The sequence below is a fragment of the Rissa tridactyla genome, chromosome 1 (genome assembly GCF_028500815.1).
Source record: "Rissa tridactyla isolate bRisTri1 chromosome 1, bRisTri1.patW.cur.20221130, whole genome shotgun sequence".
NCBI classification, from domain to species: domain Eukaryota; kingdom Metazoa; phylum Chordata; class Aves; order Charadriiformes; family Laridae; genus Rissa; species Rissa tridactyla.
The window spans coordinates 12,070,079-12,091,826 of record NC_071466.1 but is presented as its reverse complement, the minus strand read 5'-3'; the positions used below and the strand labels follow the sequence as shown (position 1 = coordinate 12,091,826).

General features: G+C 48.3%; 2 protein-coding genes across 2 annotated transcripts; one reads left to right on the top strand and one right to left on the bottom strand.

Moving 5' to 3' along the window:
• The first annotated feature begins 2,101 nt into the window (after positions 1–2,101).
• LOC128902598 (olfactory receptor 52B2-like) lies at positions 2,102–14,963 on the top strand. Its single transcript, XM_054185885.1, has 2 exons — positions 2,102–3,013; positions 14,922–14,963. Exons 1-2 carry the CDS (start codon positions 2,102–2,104, stop codon positions 14,961–14,963), a joined length of 954 nt encoding a protein of 317 aa, XP_054041860.1.
• A 3,537-nt stretch (positions 14,964–18,500) lies between these two features.
• LOC128902559 (olfactory receptor 51Q1-like) lies at positions 18,501–20,533 on the bottom strand. Its single transcript, XM_054185790.1, is given in 4 exon segments — positions 18,501–18,739; positions 18,742–18,801; positions 18,804–19,425; positions 20,516–20,533. Coding segments are annotated over 4 exon segments (939 nt in total).
• Between the last annotated feature and the right edge of the window lie 1,215 nt (positions 20,534–21,748).

The following is a 21,748-nucleotide window of genomic DNA, read 5'->3' as shown; positions in this document are numbered from 1 at the left end:
AGAATCTGGCGCAGAGACGCCAAATTCCCTGTTAACTGTAACGGTGTGAAGAGCCTCCCCTCGCCCGCCCGTGGGATCAGCCGCTCTCTAGCTGAGAGTCGGTGGTTTTTGAGAGCTGGTGGTGCCGAGTTAAGGGTGGCGGGACAGCACGAGCGGGATTCAACCACGCACGGGGTGATGTTCAGGAAAGCAAAGCCAGCGTGGACCAGCCTGGCCGGTGCCCGCCGCTCTCCCGGCTCAGCTGCAGCATCCCACGTCTCGGTCCTCCGGGAGAGCCGCAGACCTGCCCGGGGCCACGCCACAGAAATACTTCTATTATTTTCATCCTCTTGTTAGGAGGCAGTGAATCACCAACGAAACCTTTCTCTCCCACCCCGTTTTGTTTCCCTAACCTCTCTCCTGAAGGCCGACTGTTGGCGGGGGGCATCCGTCCCCTCACCCCTCGCAGCCCCGGGGGGGACGCGTCCTCGAGCAGGGCCCTTCTCTGGGGGCGCGCAGGGCGAACCGAGGTGCTTGCAGCTAAAGCCTTCTGCAGCGATGCCAACAGGCTTCCGCAGACCTGTTTGTAATCCTCAGGCAGCTCCGTAGGAATGGGATTTTTTTTCCCTCGGTTATAGCTTCTAGTCTAAATTAAGATTAAAAGATATTAGGAGAGAAGAATGCAAGCGACTGCTCAGAGGTAGTGGTAGGAATGTATCCTTAGGGCTGTATTTGTGCTAATGCAGATTTATGGTGGCTATTAGATTCTGGAGGAAGGGGTCTAACGCTGAGGATCTCCTCTGGCACAGAGCTCCCGGTTGCACTGAGATTCCCACCTGGATCCTTGTTTATTTGCAGTTTCACATTTGAATTTTGCAAGAGGTGAGTAGCTTTTGGTATGACAGCACAGAATATATATGCTTTCAGCATTCATAATGTTTTGTCTGTTAATATACCGCGTGTATTTTTATTTATACCAAATTGTTTTAAATCATTTACAGAATTAGTTATTGTTTTGACTAATTTTATTTTTACAGCCAGTCCACTGTCGTTTTATGTTTCTACGGAACAGGCTCCTTGGACTTCCTGGGTTCAGGATATTTTAGACATGAAAAGTCTCTCTTTTACTGAGTGTGAACAGGGAATCAACTCGGTGGTTTAAAATGCAATTTTTTTCTTATACATGGAGTCGATATTTTGGTACGCAGGAACCTCGCGGGTTTGTTTTCAAGTACTTGGGTCACTTTGTCATCTCAGCTGTGTTATGGGTAATTCCTGTTTTGAGTTTTGATGTATAAGAACTGACTGTAATTGCAGAAGCTGCTGAAAAAAAGTGACATCCCATTTTAACTTGTGTGAGTCTGGGTCTGATCCAGCCTCCAGGGCCCCTCAGACCTCTCCGGGGCAGCAGTTCACCCCTTTACTTGGCTGGTGGGGCGTCTCCATCTCACACAGGTTTTCTCCTGACCCAAAGGTCTTTCCAAGTGCCTGGTTAAATTTTATTTCTGCTAGATTTGCACTGGCAAAGAGGTGCAAAGCGAGTTGAACTGGGTCCCAGAACCACGAGGAAAGGGAGAGAGAACTTAGGAGGTAAGGAAGGAACATGGTCCGCAAATCTTCAAACCTAGAGCTGATTTTTTGTTGTCTAACCTGGCTTGAGTCCAGGTACCTTAAAACTCCCAGTTATCCCCTCTGCAGCTCCTGATGTCTGAGAACATCTTGTGCATCCCTGCAAACACTTGACCTTTCCTCTCTCGATCCCGGCTTCTTCCTTCTACTCTGGACTTACAGAACATCAATTTAAGGTATTTGTGCAGTAAGAGTTGATTCTGTCTCCACTCCCTCTGGTCTAAGTGGAAGTACTTGGAAGAAAAATACACTTACATAGTGTTAAAATCAAGTGAGGAGAAAATTTGGACACTGTTGTTTACACATAATAGGAGTATAAGTGCATGCTGCAATACATTGCAGACCAGGAGTCTTCACAGTTGGGGTTCAGACCTCTGGCTGTGGCTATTAGCAGGTCAGAGAAGGTAATGCAAGGCATTTTGTAGTGATGGAAGAGCTTAAGCATCTAAAATAATATTCTGCAGTGTCTTCTGCCTTTGCTTTCAGGTGAAACATGCCACCGCTCAACCTTACCAACTTGCCACCAGCAACCTTCGTCCTGGCTGGCATCCCAGGCATGGAGAAGTCGCACATCTGGATCTCGATCCCGTTCTGCTCCATATATCTGGCTGCTCTCCTAGGAAACGGTGTCCTGTTGTTCGTTATAGGGACAGAACGTAGCCTCCACCAGCCCATGTACCTCTTCCTGTCCATGCTGGCCATCGCTGACCTGATGCTGTCGACCACGACTGTGCCCAAGATGCTGGCTCTGTTCTGGTTCAGAGCGGGGGAGATTTCCTTCGACGCCTGCCTGACCCAGATGTTCTTCCTGCACTTCAGCTTCTCGGCAGAGTCGGTGATCCTGCTGGCCATGGCGTTTGATCGGTTTGTCGCCATCTGTTACCCCTTGCAGCATGCGGCGGTGCTGACCCAGTCAGCCGTTGTCAAAACCGGGCTGGTGGCTTTACTGAGAAGTTTCTGCATCATTTTCCCCTGTATATTTCTTCTGAAAAGGCTGCCGTTCTGCGGGCACAACGTCATCCCGCACACCTACTGCGAGCACATGGGCATCGCCCGGCTGGCCTGCGCCGACATCTCCATCAATGTCTTGTATGGCCTCGCCGTGCCTTTTGCAGCAATAGTGGTAGATGTCGTACTCATTGCTGTCTCCTATGTCTTAATTCTGCTGGCATTATTCAGACTCCCTTCCAGGACTGCCCACCACAAGGCTTTCAACACCTGTGGCTCTCATGTCTGCGTTATATTACTGTTCTATATTCCTGCTTTTTTCACTGTTTTAACGCACCGCTTTGGTCAGGAAATCCCCCACCACACCCACATTCTCCTGGCCAACCTGTACGTGCTCTTCCCCCCACTGATGAACCCCGTGGTGTATGGTGTGCGGACACAGCAGATAAAAGAGAAGGTTATGAAAGTGTTCAACTCCCCCAAGAGTCGTTTGCTGCAAGAATAAGAGTGAGATGTCGCTATCAGAAAGTGAGGAATGCCTTGGTGGGACGCCAAGCTCCCCACCCCAAGTGCTGGGTTTGCACTTTTTAAGGCAACGTGCCCGTGCCTTCTGCAATCACAGTCCAATACAGAACACCCAACATCCCCGCATCGCTCTCCCCGACGGTTTGTAGAAAATGTAAGACAAAAGCCAGGACCCCTAGTTGGCGGTGGTGGAAGGTGGGTGATCAAAGACAGGAGAACCTACCCCAGGTATGTCACTCGTGGGAAATCCCCTGCGAGGTGCGGGCAGGCGGCTTTCGCTGTTTTCTCTGGAGTCGGGTGAAAAGACGTGTAACAAACCGGTTCTTCTGAATCACAGGTGTGTAATGGAGTTCATTTTAGGAACCGCTTCTTTATTAAAATTGATAGTATTTAAAATATCTCCAAAAGGTATAACAGAGAAATAAAAGCAAGTGCTGCACGTTAGCATGCGTGGGGTCTCTTTATTCCTTAAGTATATTATTTGCCCACATTTTGCATAAACACGTAGGTGAAAAACTGTTCCAAAAAGAACACACCTGAAAATGTATTTTAATAAGATAGTGGATTTTTTAATAAGATAATATAATGGAGGAGGGGGATGCTTCAGAGGCATCAGATGAGGCGTCACAGCTGTACCTTTGGCTCCAGAAGTGTCAGTCTCTGCTCAGTGTCTGTCCTGTCCTCACGGACCCCAAAAATCTGTCCTTATGGGAAAGCCGCTGCCCCTTTTAAAGGGGAGCTGAGTGCTGAGTGACGGGGCAGAGCAAGACGGAAAGAGGCGATGAGGTGGGATGGCAGCTGCAGAGATAGACAAGCTGCTTTCTTGTGCTGGGGAAGCGCAGGAGGGGGATGTCCTCGGCCCTGGGGCTGAACCTGGGGCCGGCGCCAGCAGCTCCTGTGGGGCTGGAAGAGGAAGATGCAGAGGTGAACGGCTCCTCCTTTCCGCCTCTCCCAGGGGTGTGCACGGTCGGGGGCGAATAGCCCAGTGAGGCCACCGAGGTACCAGACACCCTCCCTGCGGCTAAAAATGAGCAGTTTGAAAACATCCCCCCCAAGTAGAAGGTCCTTTCCAGAGGTTTTTTGCTAACCAGATGGTTTTGCTGATGCCCAAACCCCACCAGCACCTCGGGGAGGTCCGTGCTGGGCATTGGTTTCGGGGTACAGCTGCCAGGGCGGGGGGTCAGTGGCGGTCTCAGTGCTGCAGAGAAGTGTCCTGCCTTTGGGGGCATGTGCTGCCACCGCTGGCACTCGATGTACGCCAACGTCCTGTTTTCAGGTTCAGCAGCAGGTGTGCTAAAACAGCACGTGGGCCACATCATGACGAGACACGAAACGTGCACAAAACTGCCCTGGAAAATCTTTACCTCCTGCAACCAAGCACCCTTCCTCTAGCGAGACAGGGGCACTGGCCTTCCCAGCAGCACCAAACCCCATCCTCCTGAGAAAAGAGCGTGTCTGATGGCGATGGGTCAAATTTTTGGGGGCCGAACCTCACCTTACCTTTTCTTGTCATTCACTATGTAAATTTTTCTTTTTTTTTTTTTTAATGCAGAAAGTCACATGAAAAATTTGTCTTTTTAATTTTTAGCCGCCCTTAGCTAGATCTGGGACTGTTCAGCCTGGGGAGGAGGAGGCTCAGAGGGGGAATCTTATCAATGTGTATAAATACCTGATAGGAGGGAATGAAGACGAGGACACCAGACCCTTTCCACTGGTGTCCAATGATACAATAGGAGGCAATGGGCACAAACTGAAATACAGGGAATTCCCCTTATACACAAGAAAACACTTTTTTTACTGCGAGGATTGTCAAACACAGGCACAGGTTGCCCAGGGAGGTTGTGGAGTCTCCATCCTTGGAGATATTCAAAAGCTACGTGGACGTGGTTGAGGGCAACTGGCCCTGCTTGAGCAGGCAGATGGCCCGGGTGGGCTCCAGAGGTCCCTGCCAGCCTCAGCCCCTCTGAAGGTGTGAGGCACTTGCCTCGGGCACCCAAAGTGTGGGTCAAACACCTGGCAGTCAGTGGCCATATACAAAATAGAAAGGCCAAAACCACAGCTAATGTAGATTGACGTAGATCCTCAAAAGCCTCTGAAGGCACTTCAGATGTTGGCTCTTGAAGAAAGTTCTCTAAAGAGCCTTTAAAGTGCACCTGTTCTGCTGGCTAGGTCTTGCTTCACTACACAGAAATGCTTTTTTTCTGAAGATTTTCTACAGCACAAGGAATAGTCAGCGCTGAACAAGCGGCTGAGAAACCATCCAAATCCAGCAGCTGTTCTGCCTTAAGCCTGATCTGTTGTAATGAAAGTTGCCCCCAAACTCTTGTTCTAGCACTTAATGTCTGTCTTTTCTGCTGGTGCAGATCTTGACATTCTGTGTGTCTCAGATTTCAACAAATAATTAAAAAAGAAATTGTCTCGGTTCCAAAACCAATCAAGTCTCACTTGGCTCCTAACCTTGCAAAATCGCTGTGAAGATGATCCAGCACGGTCACAAAAGCTGCCAGGGAGAAAGAAACCGGTGCTATAACACTCAGCAAATGGCACATTTACAGCATTGTCACCAGTTGCCTCGTAAAACAGAGATGATGCATTTCTTTTTGCCAGGAATCTCAGATTCTATATAGTTTTGAGGTAAAAACCAAATCTGTTTCCAACGTTTGGCTTGCATTAGGTCAAAGTACTAATTTGGGTTTAATTTACACCGAAAATTCTGCACGTCTGCCATCTTTATATAAGGCACAAAAATATCTTTGCAGGTATGAGTCGTATCTGGGCTGATATTTTGCAGTAGGTTTGTTTTAGGAACGTGTGTCCTGTCCTGAACATTGCTCCTTTAGAGAAAAATAAAAGAGTCATTTTCCCTGGATGGCGGGGGAATTGAATAAACAACACTTCACTGATCAATAAAAACCCTTTAAATTCAGTGGGCGAACCTGCGACTAATTGCCGTCAGATACAGCCGTGCCACTGACCAAACAGCCCCTGCAGAAATGTTCAGGAGGAATGATGCCCTGCGTTTTCCGAGCGAGTGAATTACGTGGATGGCCTGGCAGGGCCCCACCGGCAGGCTCAAACTGAGCTGGGACCTACGGTCCAACTGTTGGCAACACCACCGGGCTGCCTGGGTCACCAGGAAATTAATGCAAACCCACTTCCATCTCAACTCTGCTAGTGGCTTGAATCAATAGAGGTCAAAATGTGGGCGAAATCAAACCCCGCGCCTGAATTTGCAACGCTATCGACACCTCGAGGAACGCCGTTCCCGGCTCCCTCAGCGAGGCCCATAGGTCTGCGCATGGGAAAGGAATCTCGCTCGCCCAGGCGCCTGCTAAATTGGAACAGGTTCTGAGCCAACACTAAGATAAATTAAGCCCTATTTCTACTTCCCCCATAATTACTTTCTATAGTAGTTACGAAACCGTGGGCATGTTTCAGTTTACCCGTGTCATGCAGCGTAATTCTTCTGCTCCCAGCTCTGGGCCATGTCTAAGCAAAGCCAGGTCTACATCAGCCTGGCCCAGCTGTGGAAATCGGACAGTTTAGCCCTGGAAGTGCCAACCTCTGGCTCAGTTCACCTTCCAGGGAACGCAGAGGGCATGCAATGCCAGGACTGGCTGCTTGGAAAGTGATGATGCAAACAGAAGTGCTTATGAGGAGAAAAATATGATTTTATTTTGTTATCTCCATTTGCTTTGGACTTGCTTTGGACAATCTCCATTGTCTTGGACTTGAGACACTCAAGATACATCAATCACAGAGGCTCATTTTGTGGACAGACTTTTTATCAGGGCCTATAGCAGTAGGACAAGGGGTAGTGGCTTCAAACTAAAAGAAGGGAGATTCAGACTAGATATTAGGAAGAAATTTTTTATGATAAGGGTGGAAAAACACTGTCCCAGGTTGCCCAGAGAGGTGGGAGATGCCCCATCCCTGGAAACATTCCAGGCCACTTTGGATGGGGCTTTTAGCAATTTGGTCTAGGTGAAGATGTCCCTGCCCATGGCAGGGGGTTGGACTAGAGGGACTTTAAAGGTGCCTTCCAACCCAAACTGTCCTATGATTCTGTGAAGACCCTGCTGGTACTTGGCTGAGCTGGAGAGCTCTCAGTACCATACTCCCACCAGACCACTCTACTGTCCCCTGGGTTTTACAAGCACATTGGGAAGCCAACACGTCTCTTCTCTGGGATGCAGCCTGGGAAGGTCCACTTGGTTTGCCACACCCAGCTCCCATCAAATCCCACTCGCCCCCCACCAGGTCACCACAAAACTTACTGTGGACATTAGGTCCAGGAGAGACTTTGCACCACGTGTCATCTGCACACTGGAGACAGAAATGGCCCTGACACCATGGGGTAAATTTAAAACCCTTGAGGAAAAACTGAGAGCCATGGGAAGAGGACAGAAAGCCCGGGGGCCAGTGGAGCCAACCCAGGGGCTGCTTGTCCACAGGCACTGGATGTCCCCTGAAGAAGCAGCGTGTAGCACTTTTTCCATGCCTTGGAGGACACATAGCACTGGGCAGCGCTAGCAGCTCTAGTCCTTGAGCAATCCTTCTCCTGAGAAAGCTCCACTCTTGCATCTGAATCATCTTGCCGAAATCAGTCTTTAGTCATCACCGTGCTGGGTGCGAATGCCTCTTGGCTGATGATGGTGGAACTGGGGGTCACCAGACCTACACCACAAAGATGAAAGAGCTTCTGTCGAAGGGCCATGCAGGGCAGTGCACGCCAGCGGGCAGCACGTGCTGACACCGAGGGAAGGAGACGTGAGCGTTGCAAACAGCGAAGCTCATGTTAGTGCCAATACTCAAAGGAGCACTGTGCTTCACTGCGGACAAGATCCTAAATGCAGTGGGAGCCCGGAGACAAAAGGGCAAGACCTTGTGTTACACCAAAGTTAGGTGGGCAGGTCCAGGTTACAAGGGAGACTTCGGATCGTCCCTGAGCCCTTGGAGCAAAGGGAAGCAGAAAGCCTCTGGGTGGGTGTCTGGCATGGGGAACATGGGCAGAGACGTCCACTGAAATCAGAACGTGAGAAAACCCCCCAGGGAGTGGGTGGGGATCCTAGGGTTCCATGAATGGCTGCTGACATCCCCAGAGCACCCAGAACAGAGAAGCTTTCACCATCAAGCGGGCGTCCAGCTACAGCTCCTGGGGTTTGCAGCCCCCCTGCGGGGGTGGCAGCTGAGCGAGGATGGACAGGGGTGAACCCAGATGCCGTTTTGGGATATTATCCTGGCAATTTTCTCACGAATTTCCCTTGTTTCCTTGGTGTAAGTGGTGGGGGTTAGCAACAGAGGGACAAAAAGATAACTGGCTGTGAATGCAGAGTTAGCAGTGACTGTGGGGCATGGAGAGGCACAGGGCAAATGTGAAACAACACGTTCAGAACTTCAGGTGCTGTGCAAAGGGCTGCAAGAGCGAGACTGAAGCAAGATTCGAAAAACCAACGAAAAAGCTGTGCTTGTGAGAGACACACCAGCTCGACTGCCTGCGTTCAGGTCTGGGGAGGAAAGTCTGTGCCTGAAAACTTGTCCCTTTTGTCCATGGGCACAGACATACCCGCAGAGGGGAGAGGTGGCCCAGCACCTGGATCAAGGAAACCATTGCAAAAGCAGCTTTCCCGATTTTCGAAGGGCTGAATGCACGGTGTAATTTCCGTCAGCAGTCTCAGCCTGCCTCGATAGGGCTTAATTTGCCGTCGTTGGAAATCTCTGCTCTTCAATGAGTCGTCTGCTGCTTTGTATGCAAGCGAGGGAGCAATTTGTTTCACATCTATGCTTCTGGGTCTGCGTCTTTACCTCTGCGCTCATGACCTCAGCTGCACAGTAGCAAATAAAACCTTGAGGTGGGCTGGCTGACTACCTGCTAAAGGACATGGAGATGGTCAGAGTCCCTTTTGATGTGCCACGTGGAAGAGGAATTTCCTGCATGCGGTTTATTGGAAAAAATATTGCAGTTTTCAAGATTTATAGCCGGCACGGGGATATCTAATCCTTAGGTTTCCCAGCCTTTGGCACAAAGAAAGCTGGAGAAATTAATTGCAAACAAGACAGTCATATACGGTTTAATTACCGAGAGTTGGCAGGGAGAGTGTAATGTACTGGGTGATCTGCGTTCGACTGCAGATGGAACGGTGGCACACAGCACTGCAAAACCTGGCAGCTCGTTATTTAGACACGAGGCTGTGGTGGGGCTTCGATGGGGGGCACAGCCCTCCCAAGGGATGGTCTTATAAATACTGAAAGGGTGGGTGTCAGGAGGATGGGGCCGGGCTCTTCTCAGTGGTGCCCAGTGACAGGACAAGAGGTAACAGGCACAAACTTGACCATAGGAAGTTCCACCTAAACATGAGGAGGAACTTCTTTGCTGTGAGGGTGGCAGAGCCCTGGCACAGGCTGCCCAGAGAGGTGGTGGAGCCTCCGTCTCTGGAGACATTCCAAACCCACCTGGACGCGTTCCTGTGCAACCTGCTCCGGGTGACCCTGCTCTGGCAGGGGGTTGGACTGGAGGGTCTCCAGAGGTCCCTTCCAACCCTACCATTCTGTGATTCTGTGTAAATCTGACACCATCAGTGTTGCAAATATGAATACCTGCTGCAGAAAGCTCTTTCCAACTGGATTGAACGGAGTGAGAAGCAAGGTTTGGCGACTCAAAGGTGAGGGAAATGATGGTTTTATTAGTGCACGTGCCATCCAGTGGGCTTGGCACCGTGGTGAGTGGTCCAGGCTGTGCTGGTGCTGCTTGGAGCAGCCTTCCTTGTGCTTGTGGCTCCTGGGGCACGTTAGTTGCAGAAAAGGTCTGAGGGATTTAGGCCATTTACCATCCAAAGCTGTCAGATGCTGGATCCTGAGGAAGGAGAAGCAGTATTAATGCAGTCAAAATGTTTATTTCTAAAGTCCGTTGATGATTTGCAACAGCTACCTCTGGTCCTGTGCTTTGGGAGGGACAGGCGACCTCCAGTAGGTCTGGCTGAGCAGCATCAGCGTTTTGGCTTTCTTCTCCCAAAGATGTCCTGCAGATTTGGAATATTTCTTCACAAACGTAAAAGGCTGGTCTTCTTTCTATCAACCGTATGTTTGTATAAGCTGCTGCCAGCATGTAGGTGAGTGTGAAGTGGGCAGGGACAGAGTTTCCTTCTGTGCCAGGAAGGTGGGACATTGTGCATGGCAAACACAAAACCAACAACTGCTGTGCTCACTGTGAAGACTAGATACCAGAGGTCATGGACATACGACCCAAACAATTCACAAAAGGTGCTGATGAAGAGCAGCGTTGTGTGCGCTGTGCAGCAGTTTGCTTCTCTGCAGTCCCTAGGGATTGCAGGAAGTTGATCCAAGTGCCCTTCAAAGTATATTAAACGATCAGAGAATCATAGAAACATTTTGGTTGGAAGAGACCTTTAAGATCACTGAGTCCAACCGTTAACCCAGCACTGCCAGTTACCACTACCCCACGTCCCTCAGCACCGCGTCTGCCCGGCTTTTAAATCCCTCCAGGGATGGCGACTCCACCACTGCCCTGGGCAGCCTCTTCTAATGCTCGACAACCCTTTCGGCGAAGGAATTTTAAAGAAGGCTGAAATCATCTACTGCAGACCACCTCAAGAAGTTCTCCCGTCTACATTATTTACGATGCTGCAATTCCTCATCATTGCCAGTGAAATCAAACATTTTGGGCTACTTTAAATGTTTCCAGGGTTCTTGTTTTCAGAAAAAGGAGTCCAAACAAGCTTTGTGTTAAACTATTTTAATTTATATTTTGTCAAATTATAAAATTCTGCTCCAGTTTTTCCTTCACATCTGCTACCTAACAGGCAATGTAACAATATTTGTCATTTTTTCTTCTTTTCTCTTTTGTAACACATTTTATGTGTTGTATGTTTAACACACTTTACACACTGTGTAAAGGAAAGACATAAAAGCTGGCACCACAGAGTCAACATCTTGGGCAATAAAATGTGAAGTTTCTTCCACGAGAAGGAGAAAATGGTGTGCAACAGATATCAATTTCCAGGGTAGCACGCCACTCTGACTTTTTAAATGCAGCCTCTCAGGTAATGTAATAAAAATAAATAAACAAATAGGTTCTGGCTCTAGAAATCATACAGGAAATATTGTTTAATAACTTACTACCCACATTCGTCTCCTCTTGTCATGTTCTCATTGTGTTTACATTGATTTGATGCACAAGGCAGCTGTAGTATTTCACATCTCCCAGTATTCAAGAGCATAAAGTAGTGATAAAATACACATTAAAACCAAACGATCTCTGCAATATAGAAAGAAATACAGATAATGCCATTGTCTAATGGCTGAGTCTAAAGACCAAGAGAATTTTGCGGGCTGGTTAGACACATGGGGTTACTGAAAGCCCAATTAGAGGGATGATTGCAAACTGGAAGGCAGTGAAGTCATCCTAATGCCAAGGGCAGCTGCTCTCAGGGACGTGATCCGTGTCCTTCTGATGTTGGGGGCCCCAGCGCTGGAGGCAGCACTGCAGGGGGGTCTCCCCCGAGCGGAGCAGAGGGGCAGAATCCCCCCCTTCGCCCTGCTGCCCACGCTGCTGGGGATGCAGCCCAGGCTGGGGGGGGGGTTCTGGGCTGCGTTATAAATGAGTCTTACAAATTCTCTCTCCTCTGTTGGTGAGGCAGCTTCCTGGGGGAGCAGTAGGACCAAAAATCCCAATTGTTCCAGGTGGAATTCAATCTCATAATAAGAAGGACTGTGCCCTGTGATTTTCTGTGACAGAAAGGGTCTGGGCTGAATTACCTGAATCCCTCCAAACTTGCACTCCCAAATCACAGGCAGTTGAGGTCTGTTGCCTGGAGATCATTCTGAGGACACCTTTTCAAATGTCTTTGTTGTTCACACTGTAAATGAGGCAGTGGAGAACAGGAGGCACAGAGAGGGAAATACTGGACATTGGAAGATGAGGAAGGTCCTCCCCAAGCTGGTGTATGGTGGAGACAGCCGCCCTTGGGATGCAGGATACTAGAACCACAGAGACACGGGAGATGCGGGTCTGCAGGGCTTTGGAATGCTGCCCTTGAGATGTGGCACTGATGCTGATTGTCCAAATCATAACACAGGAGATGACAATGAGCAGTGAGTCTATTCCACAGTCTAGGATAATAGTGCACAGACCATAAAAATATGGAGAGAAACGTCTACATGGAATCATAGAATCATAGAATTGTTAGAGTTGGAAGGAACCTTAAAGATCATCTAGTTCCAACCCCCCTGCCATGGGCAGGGACACCTCCCACTAGATCAGGTTGCTCAGAGCCCCGTCCAGCCTGGCCTTAAAAACTTCCAGGGATGGGGCTTCCACCACCTCTCTGGGCAACCTGTGCCAGTGTCTCACCACCCTCATGGTGAAGAACTTCTTCCTAACGTCCAGTCTGAATCGACCCATCTCTAGTTTTAATCCATTCCCTCTAGTCCTACCATTCCCCGACATCCTAAAAAGTCCCTCCCCAGCTTTCTTGTAGGCCCCCTTAAGACTGGTAGGTCACTAGAAGGTCTCCTCGGAGCCTTCTTTTCTCCAGACTGAACATGCCGACTGCATTATGTCTGGGTGCAGACGGTAGGGATGAGAGAGGGTTCTGCTGCACCACGTGTCCCTGCCCTCGTGCAGAGCAAACCCCTGCTCCGACTGTGCTTCACCTGGGTCCTTCCCTGCACCCTGCGGTCTCCAGACCTGGGGGTGTTCCCTGGAGCAGCTCCTGCCCCTTGGGGCAGCAGGGGCTCCAACCTTCCCTGCTCCCACCAGGCACACTGCCATCGCATGGGAATGATCCACCTACCACCCACCACTCACCTTCCTCTGGTTCAGCAGTCATCTAGCCTGAAAGAAAAAAGGAAGAAAGATCATGAGTTTTCTTGAACTTTCCTCATCCTGGAAGAGTCTGGTGACCACCAAAACAGCCCAGCAGCGTAGGTCTCAAGAGCAGGGAGTGGAAAAGACACTGGGGCATAACCTGGTTTCTATCTAATGCCTTGGACAAGGGAGCGTTGTGCTGGGCAGACTGTGCCGCGTCTGCAAACTTGCCTCTGGCTTTTCAGTCTAAAAGGACTGGAGGGGCTCTCTGGCTTCGCGAGGCTGCACTGCCTTTTCCCAGGCTGGTTCACCTGGCGGACACTAAAAAGCCAAGAAGAGGGGAGGACGGGTAGATTTAAACAAACCCTCCCAGAGAAAAGAAGGCAAGAGACCCACCTGCAGTCTGACCTGGGAAAAAGTTTACCAATGAAAGGTAAACCCTTTTTTCTTTTTTAATGTATGCTGATGCTAAGCTTTAAAAACAAAGCAAAACCATCTTACAGCTGGAGCGCTCCTGACTCCCAGTAGAAGCCAGAATTAGAAGTGCCGGTAAACCAAGCTCCTTGTCTCACCTACCAAGGGTGATTTGGCTGTTGCAGTCATTATACAAGAAATAAACCTGAGTGAACAGCTGACCTGGCCGCTCAGACACCATCTCTCAGATTGGTGACTCTCGTGCTCATAACATCCTTGAGACAACGTCTTGGGGACTGGGGTCTAATGGGAACTTTGGGAGAGCCTGCTGTTTCCATGCGTAAAATCCCCACCGTGGATCTAGTCCCAGGGCAAGCATTAACCCGTTCTGGGTCCTTTCCCGTGGGTACCTTTCCTTTTGTTAGCCTGGACCCCACAGGCACCGCAGTCTCCAGACACCGCAATAACTGGAGGTTGTCTGTATCTGTTATCTCGGTGTATTCTGAAGATACGTGAGCATACAGCAGTTATATGTTTCAGCTTAGCAGCCCCTGTGTCAGGCAAACCACAGAAGGCACAGAATTCACGTTTTGAACCCCCATCTTTTGTTATTGCTGGGTTTTAATGTTCTCTCTGGTCACATAATGGACTAAATGTTCAAAAGTGACTAGAAATGTTCCTACCTCATCGTTTCGGTACTCAGCTTGAAAATTCTTCATACATGCGGGTTTTCAGAAAAGCACGCGGGTCTGTCATCGTCGTTGGATCACAGAGCAATGTTTCAGTTTGAGTACCGTGACGTTAACCCACCCTAAATCACCAGGGACTTCTGCACTTTGAAGATGTAACTCATCTGTTCTTCAGCCGAGGCACTTATAAACGAAGATGATGCTCAAATTGAGGCAGGTCCCTGCTGTCATCCTCACACGCTCCATCCCTCTGAGGTGCAGCTTGGCAGGCTGGGAGATGGTGGTGCTGAGGGCTGTCGCGATAGACAGTGGCTGCAAAAGCTGCTCTGTGACAAGAAAACACATGGACAGGTCAGCCTGTCATTAGAAACGGGGGAAGATGAGTAAAATCAGAGAATCGTTGTCGGAAAGGTACAGAGCAAAAAGGGCAAGTGCTCTCGGGGAGCAGATTCAAATGGGGTGGATCCATCTCCGGCCGCTTCTTCAGGCTGTGAGCTCAGGTCTCTGGGCTTGTTCCCAAAGGAGATCCCCAGCAAAAGGGTGGGTAGGCTGAGTGCACCTCACAAACATTTCACTCTCCTCTTTTTTTTTCCCCTGGAGCTTTGAGCTACCACTTTCAGCTGAAGGATGCCTTAGACTAACTGAGAAAGCTCCAGTCGTGACCACTCCAGAGGACTGCACTGTGCCTGTACGAGGGAAGGAGACGGATGTCTGCTGTTAATTTCAACGCCAGCTGAGTTGAAATGGATGCGAGAATTAGAGAACAGCTTGCAGCATTCTTTGAGAGGTTTCCCCTTTGTGCCTGAAGCTTACCAAATTAACAGTGTTGTGGCTTCCGAATTTTAGACAGAGATTTTCAGGGGTGTTTAATGGACTTTAGGTGTCAACCATTTCATTCCGCTGGCTGCTAGGCAATAGTCCTTATTAAACCTCCCCAATCCAGGTGCAAGTAGAGAGCAAATAAATACACGTTGGAATAGAGCCTGTTGCATTCCTTCTAGGCAACATCATGATAGCAATAAATAAAGGTCTTACGCTAATGAATCATTTCTTCCAGAATTAAGATTTGCTCATTTTTGATTCTGTATCAAGTGTGAGTCATCGTGACTAAGCCATATACACGTCTGTGTGCCTAAGAGATGCCTGAAATAATGGTCTCCTTCCAGAGGAGCTGCTGGAGTCATGGCCGGTCCCAGCTTCTCCCCACCCTGTGGCACGATGAGCCTCGCAGGCCTGGACACTGATCCAATTCAGATAGACTTCATTACCTGGAAATGTGAAGTGTGGAAAGAGGTGTGGGACAGGGAGATGAGTTGCTTAAGGTGGTTAGATGCTCACCTAACTCTGGTGGGGCATTCATGAGCCCCTGGGTCGGGTCTGGGCCCCCAAGCGCTTCGCAGGGTTGAGCCCTGTCTGAACAGTGAGGAATCGCACCTGGAAATTCTCATCCGCGTCCCATGAGGTTCGTAACAACCCCACAAATTCCTGCACCTGGGACAGAACAGCCCCTGCACTGGTCCTGTCTGGGACTGACTGTCTGAGAGCAGCTCTTCAGAAAGGGCTTGTTGGACAGCAGGTTGGACACGAGTCCTTAGCGGGCCCTTGCAGCAATGAAGACCAGCTGAGGACTAGGCTGCATGCGTGAGGGTGCAACCACCAGGTCAAGGGAAGAGATTTTTTCCCTTTAATCAGCAAGTGGCTGACTGCATCTGGAGTACTTTGTCCAGTTGTGGGTCCTTCCATGCAAGAAAAAGTAATGTTGATAAACTGGCGCAAGTCCAGGTGAGACCACTAAGATGGTCAGGTGGCTGGAGCTCACAACGTTCAAGGAGAAGCTGAAGCAACTGGGTTTTTTTTACGCAGAAGAAAAGAAGGCAAAAGAGGTTTCTAATTAAAGTCTTCCAATACCTAAAAGAGATTATAGGTAAAATGGAGTCAGGCTCCTTGGAGATGAATAGACAAGAGGATGGCTGCAAAAGTTGCAATATGGGAAAATTCAGTTGGACAATAAAGGAAAAATTCTTCCTCATGGAGGGGTGGGACATCAGTCCTTGGAAATTTTAAAACTCCATGGAACAAGGGGCAGAGAAACCTGATCTAAGTAGACATTAAGGCTCTGAGCCAGCTGACTGAACTGTATAAATTCATTTTGTGCTGGCACGTTTAACCTACCGGGGGAGAATAAATAAAGGCAGGCAGTTCTCCAACAGAACGTGTATGGAGTCAACCCTTCATCCAGACCCTTACAGATCTGCCCCAACATAATGCCACAGACATCAGGGACTCTGTCCGCTTCAGGGGACACATGGAAACACCATCTCAATTCCCAGCTGTATTAATGCGTACGCACAGCTTTCCAAAATAAACTCATTTATTGGGTTACAAGTCCAAGATAAATTTGTGCTGTTATATACTCCGGGTGCAGGATGCTGGATCCACACAGTGCTCGTTCCTCAGACTGGAAGCATGTTTAGTCTTAAGGACATTGTAGGTTTCAACCATAAAAACTTGTTTTCCATTTTAGCTTTCTATCCTTGACAACTGAGATTGGTAACTGCTTCAGCACAATCTTCCTCATACATCTGCCACTCTTGGGACTTCTCAGAGGCACTTAATCTTTCAAGTGACTGATTTTCTTGCTTAAAGTATACAGAGGTATTAGATATGTCATGAAAATAATTTAAGAGCAGGAATACATGTGCCTTTTTTTTTTTTTTTTTTTTTACTAGATAGGGCATTCTTTGGAGAATCAGACAGCCAAAGTTTGCTGCACAATATTGTTTTCCTGCTAAGGTGCATACCAGACACTTGCAATGGATGGTGTGCTCCTTACATGGTGGGAGTGAGCGCACATCTGCATGGCTTTATAACATGGCCATCATAGCTTCATGATTTGGGAGTATTTATGGTGTGCCATTAAAACAGGCCATTTGGCAACCGCTCTGTTTTGGAGGTGTTGGGTGACAAGGAGATAGAATCATAGAATCATAGAATCTTTAGGGTTGGAAGGAACCTTAAAGATCATCTAGTTCCAACCCCCCTGCCATGGGCAGGGACACCTCCCACTAGATCAGGTTGCTCAGAGCCCCGTCCAGCCTGGCCTTAAAAACTTCCAGGGATGGGGCTTCCACCACCTCTCTGGGCAACCTGTTCCAGTGTCTCACCACCCTCATGGTGAAGAGCTTCTTCCTAACGTCCAGTCTGAATCATCCCATCTCTAGTTTTAATCCATTCCCTCTAGTCCTACCATTCCCCGACATCCTAAAAAGTCCCTCCCCAGCTTTCTTGTAGGCCCCCTTAAGATACTGGTAGGCCACTAGAAGGTCTCCTCAGAGCCTGCTTTTCTCCAGACTGAACAACCCCAACTCTCTCAGTCTGTCCTCATAGCAGAGGTGCTCCAGCCCTCTGATCATCCTCGTGGCCCTTCTCTGGACATGTTCCAGCATGTCCACGTCTCCCTTGTAGTAGGGGCTCCAGAACTGGACGCAGTACTCCAGGTGGGGTCTCACGAGAGTGGAGATACCTCATACCTGATCTGTTCACCCAGTTTTTCTCCATCAGCCAGGGAAAGCAGACTGCCTCCCCCACTCCTCCTGAGCACAGCAACAGCTTTGGCTCTCATGGCTTGGTTTTGGGGTTTTGGTTCTGCTCCAGATACAGAGGTCAAGTGCAGAGTGGCCCAGCTCTTACCCTGGACAGCCCTAAACACATCACTTGCATGCCTTATCATCTCTTCCACCATTTCCTGACCCTCCTTTTAACTGCCTTTGACATTTCCTTTCTCCACTTCAATCTTCTCCCAGGCAAACAAATTGCCCCTTATTACTTTATTCTCTGTTGGCCCCAGTTCTGCTACATCACTGTCCAAATTTGATATTTCTGCTAATGATGACCTAAGTCATCCTGACCGTAGGTGGTATTACTGATGAAGTTACCAAGGTACGGCTTGCCTGGTAAGACTGTAATCCCCAAGGCAGACTTGAACATCCACGAAAAACAACTGGGCAAATATTCATCCAAAACTGTTGCAATCACCCGCATTTATGTAGGATACAAATGAATTTAAGACTACTTTATTCAGTTCCTGCTGGCTTCATAACTGGTGACCGGATGGCTTCTTACTTGGTAAATACGAACAATGTGACTAATCACACACGTTTAATCAGAGGGTGAATTGTTTCCCAAAATGGGGTTTAATTCTTCATTACAGTACTCATTACAAATACTTGAGCAAGATACGTTGCAACCTCAGTGGCCAAGAGCAAAAAATCTTGCATATTTAAGTTTTTCTGGGGCATGAACTCCTTCAGTGAGCAGTGGAAATACAACACACTTCACAGAGTAAATTATGTGACAAATCACAGAATAAAAGAGCGTGGATGATTATTTAAATTAATGTGAATATTAATTGCTTCTATCTTCATACATTCCATTAGTAACAATGGCATACCCAGCATAATGAGTTCATCCCACTAGTTCATAGTGAGCAGTTAGCAAAAGTACTTTATGTATGTGCTGTGTTGCCATGGGGAGAAGCTCTTCCTCGGCATGAGGACCTTGAGGACACCCCTGCAGATCTGTTTCTTTTTTATGCTGTATATGATGAGGTTCAGCACAGGGGGAACCAGCAGGGAGATGTTGGCCAGCGGGATGTGAACAAAACGGGAAGCATGTTCGCCGAAACAGGGAACCATGGACAAGCCAACCATGGGGATGTACAGGACAGGATCTTCAAAGCCTTGAGATGCTCCCTCTGGGATGAGATGCTCAGAATTGTCTTACAGGTTATAATACATGGCAGAACAACGGGTCTAGTACCATTACAAAGATGAACACAGCTAACCCATACATGCTGTTGAACATAATGTCTGCACACACCAGCTTGATCAGGTCCTGATGCAGGCAGTAGGCATGGGAGAGCATATGGGACCAGCAGAAGGGCGGCCTTCTCTGCAACAAGAGTGATGGCAGCATTCCTAAGAGGTGTCTGCACAGAGCAACCACCCCAACCTTGGCTATCCTGGCACCAGTGAGGATGTAAGAGTATTTCCATAGGTAGCAGATGGCCACATAGCGATCAAAGGCCATGGCCAGAAGCACCGAGGACTCCATGAAAGAGAAGGAATGAACAAAATAAAGCTGATTAAAATGGGCGTCAAAACTGATTTCCCTGTAGTTGACCCAGAAAACACTCATCACAGTTGGTGGTGTAGACAGAGACAAACCCAAATCAGTGATGGCCAGCATGGACATGAGCTCATGGAACCTCAGATTGCTCCCGATGACAAAGAGGATTGTGCAGTTCCCTGTGAGGGACACAATGTAAATGCCAGTGAAAGGGATGGAGAGCTGGAGGTGGGCAGTCTCCAGCCCTGGGATGCCTACCAGGGTGAACGTGTGAAGCAGGAGTTGGAGCTGTTGGACAATGACACGATGGACCAGGGAACGTCTGCACTGAAATAAAAAAACCCAAACAAAACAACCTCAAAAAATAAGTGTACTGCCCACAAACCAGAAACCAGACATATGCACACTCATATATGCAGATGATACAAATTTCATAAATTACCCAGGTTCATAGCAGTGGTTAATGAATATGCTGCTGAATATTTTTCTCTTTTCATTGATGACTATGAGATAAAATATTCATGAAGGAGAGAAAAATTTAGACAAAAGCATCAAGGGGTTTTGAAATTAATCAGCTACCTCAACATGTTAGAAGCTCCCAACAGCATATTTTTCTTTTAAAAATACTACTGGTTTGAAGTAACAAATCATGATGAATTCACATGTATCCATCCAGCAGTGAGTTAGACTTTTATAACCCCTACAAATGAGAAATGGAGGTCCAGAAACTTCAGGAATAGTGCTGACAACGAAGAACATATAAGACCAAACCTTGCAGAGTTGTATAGAATAGAATAGACTACTTCAGTCGGAAGGGAGCTACAACAATCACCTAGTCCGTATCAAAGGACAGATATCTTTTTTTCTTATTCTCTGGGGAAAGAAGTCTCTTACTAAATGACTTATTTAGTTTAGACTACGTGATTGGCAAAAGAAAAGCTGAATTGATCTAAAATTTGTCCACCAGGCAGTGCGTGGTTGACAGTGATGACTCTTCAATATACCCCACAAGCACAACGCGACCCAGTGACTGGAAACTGAAGTTACACAGAAACTGGATGAAATGAGACACTGCTAGTTTGCAATTCTGAAAATAAAAAAGGGCAGATGACAAATTCTTTGTCTCTTGGAACCGTAAAGCTAAAACAGAAGTTCTTCTGAGATGTACGCTTTGCCTGGAGCACATACGATGGGCTTGATGAGTAAATTGGTTATGAAATTCTTCTGGAAGTGTGATGCAGGATGTCAGAACAAATCATCACATTGATCCTTTCTTGATCTAATATTTTCTGACTCTCCTGTAATCAGGAAAAAAAACCCCACATGAATTAACATACTAATTAGAACAGAGAGAAGGGATTAAACACTATTTCCTTACTTTGCCCTTGAGTACCATATAGTGAAACCTCTAAGCATCAGGGTCAGGCCCTGCAAGTGCCCTCTGAGCTATGAAACTTCAGGACAACATTCCTGCCCTTTGCATTTCAGAAATGTACCAAATTCTGCTGCTGCCAAGGCTCAGTTTTGGCTGCAGAGAGAAAGCCCGAGCCAGACTCACCCAGTCCACAAAGAGCCACTTATGAGGTCTTGGAAACCCCCCAGGGACCTTGGATAAAGGGACTTTGGGGAACAGACAGAAACAATGAGGAATCCGAGTGAAATCTGCCTTCAGTTCACAAGTATTGGGGATCAAGTCCCCTCTGTGCAAGGAGCTGTACAGACACACGCCAGAGGAAGCTCCTTCTCTGTGTTGCACTCAAGCAACACAAGGCAGTGTTGGGTGTAAATCAGCCTCTTGAGCCCTGGCTTTGCCTGTGCCTGGAGGAAAGGGTTGCTGCAGCCTGTTGGGTGATGCCAAGCAGCAGTGACCTGCTGAGGGTTGGGAGCTGGAGCTTGGGATGGGCAGAGCTATGACTCATCCCACCTGCTCTTGGCTTGTTATAGAATCACAGAATCACCTAGGTTGGAAGGGACCTTTCAGATCATCGAGTCCAACCATCAATCTACTGCTGACAAAAAACATCACTAACCCATGTCCCTCAGCACCACGACTACACATCTTTTAAATTCCTCCAGGGATGGTGACTCCACCACTGCCCTGGGCAGCCTCTTCCAATGCTCAACGACCCTTTCGGTGAAGACATTTTTCCTAATATCCATCCTAAACCTCCCCTGGCACAACTTGAGGCCATTTCCTCTTGTCTTATGGCCTGTTCCTTGGGAGAAGAGACCGACCCCCCCTGGCTACCCCCTCCTTTCAGGGAGATGTAGAGAGCGAGAAGGTCTCCCCTCAGCCTCCTTTTCTCCAGGCTGAACACCCCCAGCTCCCTCAGCCGCTCCTCACAAGACTTGTGCTCCAGACCCCTCATCAGCTCCATTGCCCTTCTCTGGACACGCTCCAGCACCTCAACGTCTTTCCTGTAGTTAGAGGAAAGCCATGGCATTTGAAGTTCATTCATGTGTTATGCTAGACGAGACTGGTGTATTTAACTGCTCTGATCACCTGCACAGCTCGCCAGCTGCGCGAGCAGTATTGTTGCACAGAAATGTGTTATGTGTCTCCTCTTTGCTGCCAAGCAGAGATGGGCTGTGGTGTGGGTAGCAGTAACGC

What these genes read in the sequence shown, in the direction of transcription:
- LOC128902598 (XM_054185885.1), top strand. Translation starts at nt 2,102, where the DNA reads ATGCCACCGCTCAACCTTACCAACTTGCCACCAGCAACCTTCGTCCTG. An exon ending in CACAGCAGATAAAAGAGAAG is followed by an intron (nt 3,014 to 14,921) that starts GTTATGAAAGTG and finishes GCTGGCTGCTAG; the next exon opens with GCAATAGTCCTTATTAAACC.